Source organism: Triticum urartu, chromosome 6 (assembly GCF_003073215.2).
Source record: "Triticum urartu cultivar G1812 chromosome 6, Tu2.1, whole genome shotgun sequence".
In the NCBI taxonomy this organism is placed as follows: domain Eukaryota; kingdom Viridiplantae; phylum Streptophyta; class Magnoliopsida; order Poales; family Poaceae; genus Triticum; species Triticum urartu.
The window spans coordinates 45,047,841-45,050,557 of record NC_053027.1 but is presented as its reverse complement, the minus strand read 5'-3'; the positions used below and the strand labels follow the sequence as shown (position 1 = coordinate 45,050,557).

Sequence of the window (2,717 nt, the reverse complement as noted above, 5' to 3'; positions counted from 1 at the left end):
GTTACAGTAACATATTATGTTACTCTAAACATCTCTCTTCATTAACAACATGTTACATAAGCAAAAATTTCTTAAAATGCGCTATGGTACTAACTAAGTTACTCCCACCGAGACTATCCTAATCCAGCGGTTCAGAGAATGTTCACCAGCAACTCTGAAAATCACAGAGCCCATTCATTTCGACCTTATAAGTGCACTGTCCCTCCTTAATAACAACTCCAATAATACCATGTGAGACGCGCGTGGCCAGCAGTGTTGCTCGATCGATCTGCTTCAACTCTTCTCCAGTCTCCCTCCTCAGCTCCTCCAGTCTAGCTAGCAGTAACAAATGTAGTACGACCACCCAAAAAGAATATTAGAACTCCATCGACAGAGCACGCATCCATGGCTACCAGGGATGAGCAGCGGCAGCACCCCCTACCCCTGCACATCCTCTTCCTCCCGTTCTTCGCCCCCGGGCACCTCATTCCGGTCGTCGACATGGCCGCCATATTCTCCGCTCGCGGCGCGAGGTGCACCATCCTCACCACGCCCGTCAACGCCGACATCATCCGTCCGGCCGTCGACCGCGCCAACGACTCCAACTGCCACGGCACCGACTCCCCTTCCCCTGCAGTCGACGTCTCCGTCGTGCCTTTCCCCGACGTCGGGCTCCCGCCAGGCATGGAGAACCTCATGTCCCTTACTCCAGCCCACGGAGCCGAGTACCCGCTCAAGTTCATCCAGGCCGCGCAGCTGCTCCGCGAGCCCTTCGACCGGTTCATGGCTGCCAACCGCCCCGACGCCGTCGTGTCCGACAGCTTCTTCAGCTGGTCCGCGGACGCCGCCGCGGAGCACGGCGTCCCGCGTCTCGTGTTCCTCGGCAGCAGCGTGTTCGCCCGGTGCTGCAGCGAGACCATGCTGCGCAACAACCCGCTGGAGACGACCACTTCCCCGGACGACGATCCTGCTGACGACGCCCGGCTCGTCTCCCTGCCGGGTCTCCCGCACCGTGTCCAGCTGAGGCGGAGCCAGATGATGGATCCCCGGAAGCGGCCGGCGATGTGGGCATTCCACAAGGACAACGACGCCGCGGACCAGAGGAGCTTCGGAGAGGTGTTCAACGGCTTCCACGAGCTGGAGCCGGACTACGTCGAGCACTTCCGCACGACGCTCCGCCGTCGTGCGTGGCTCCTGGGGCCGGTCGCGCTCGCAAGCAAAGACATGGCTAAGAGAGGCCGGCCCGACAACACTAAGGCACACGTCACAGAGGGCTGCCTGCGGTGGATGGACGCAAAGCCGGCCGGCTCGGTGGCGTACGTCTCCTTCGGCACGTTCACTAGCTTCTCGCCGGCCGAGCTGCGGGAGCTCGCCCGCGGCCTGGACCTCTCCGGCAAGGACTTCGTGTGGGTCATCAGCTCCGGCACAGGCACCGACGGGTCAGAGTGGATGCCTGAGGGCTTCGCCGAGCTGATGGCACGCGGCGACCGTGGCTTCATCATCCGAGGCTGGGCGCCGCAGACGCTCATCCTCAACCACCCGGCCCTCGGCGGGTTCATGACGCACTGCGGCTGGAACTCGGCGCTGGAGGCCGTGAGCGCCGGCGTGCCGATGGTCACGTGGCCGCGGTACGCGGACCAGTTCTACAACGAGAAGCTCATCGTGGAGGTGCTCAAGGTGGGCGTCAGCATCGGCGCTAGGGACTACGCGTCGCCTCTAGAGGGCCATGAGGTGATCGGCGGCGAGGTGATCGCTGGATCCATCGGGAGGCTGATGGGGAGCGGCGAGGAGGGCGACGCCGTACGGAAGAAGGCCAAAGACCTCAGTGTGAAAGCAAGGAGCGCCATGGAGAAGGGCGGATCTTCGTACGGTGACGTTGGGAGGCTGATGGATGAGTTGATGGCTCGCCGGAGTCCCGGAGAAGACACCACCCCACTAATCTTACAGAAGTGAAGTTATTACAACATGAGGTGGCAATGTCTGATCGGGTGGGTAACCCGAAATTTCTTTCTCTTGTTCGTTGCGTTGGTGATCTTCGTCACGACGTCGTGGCATGTTGTACGCCCTGCCATAAGTCTAGATGATGAAACGTCGTGCATCTTTTGCGTTGTACTTCAATGTCGTTTCTAGATGATGAAACGTCGTGCATCTTTTGCTTGTAGTACTTCAATATCTTTGGAGCAGAGTGCGGCGTTTCGGTGTCCAGGCTCATCTGCTCCCGTTCAGGAAAAAAATCACAAAAAATAATCAAAAAATTCCAATATCTTTTTGCATGATAGACAATTTATCATGTGAGGTTCGCTCAAAATTTTAGCTCATTTGGACTTCTAAGATCTCTCGGCAAAAAAAACAAATCGGGTCAGAATAGTGCATGAACAGTAAACATTTTTACAGACCTTGAATTTGTCTTTTTTGCCGAGAGCTATTCAGATGTCCAAATAATTTGAAAATTAAAGCATACTTCACTCATCAAATTATTTACCACACACATTTTTTTTATTTTTCTAATATTTATTTTAATTTTTTTTCATAAGGGCGGGTGCAGCTAAGCCTGAGCTCAGAAGTGAATTACCGGAGAAGCAGCAGCTTTGCCGGAAACACGTCGCGTCTCTCTCTCTTACATCTCTCACTAAAAATATAAAAACGGTAAACTCCTCGGGGACATAGCATATAGTACTGTCACGCTCGTATCAAGATATCGCCCATGTGATGTGATCCAGTATTTAACTTGTCTAGGG

General features: G+C 55.3%; 1 protein-coding gene across 1 annotated transcript; it reads left to right on the top strand.

Moving 5' to 3' along the window:
- The first annotated feature begins 218 nt into the window (after positions 1-218).
- LOC125513838 (scopoletin glucosyltransferase-like) lies at positions 219-2,242 on the top strand. Its single transcript, XM_048679046.1, has one exon. The coding sequence runs from the start codon at positions 385-387 to the stop codon at positions 1,930-1,932; it is 1,548 nt and encodes a 515-aa protein (XP_048535003.1). The 5' UTR covers positions 219-384; the 3' UTR covers positions 1,933-2,242.
- Positions 2,243-2,717: the final 475 nt, after the last annotated feature.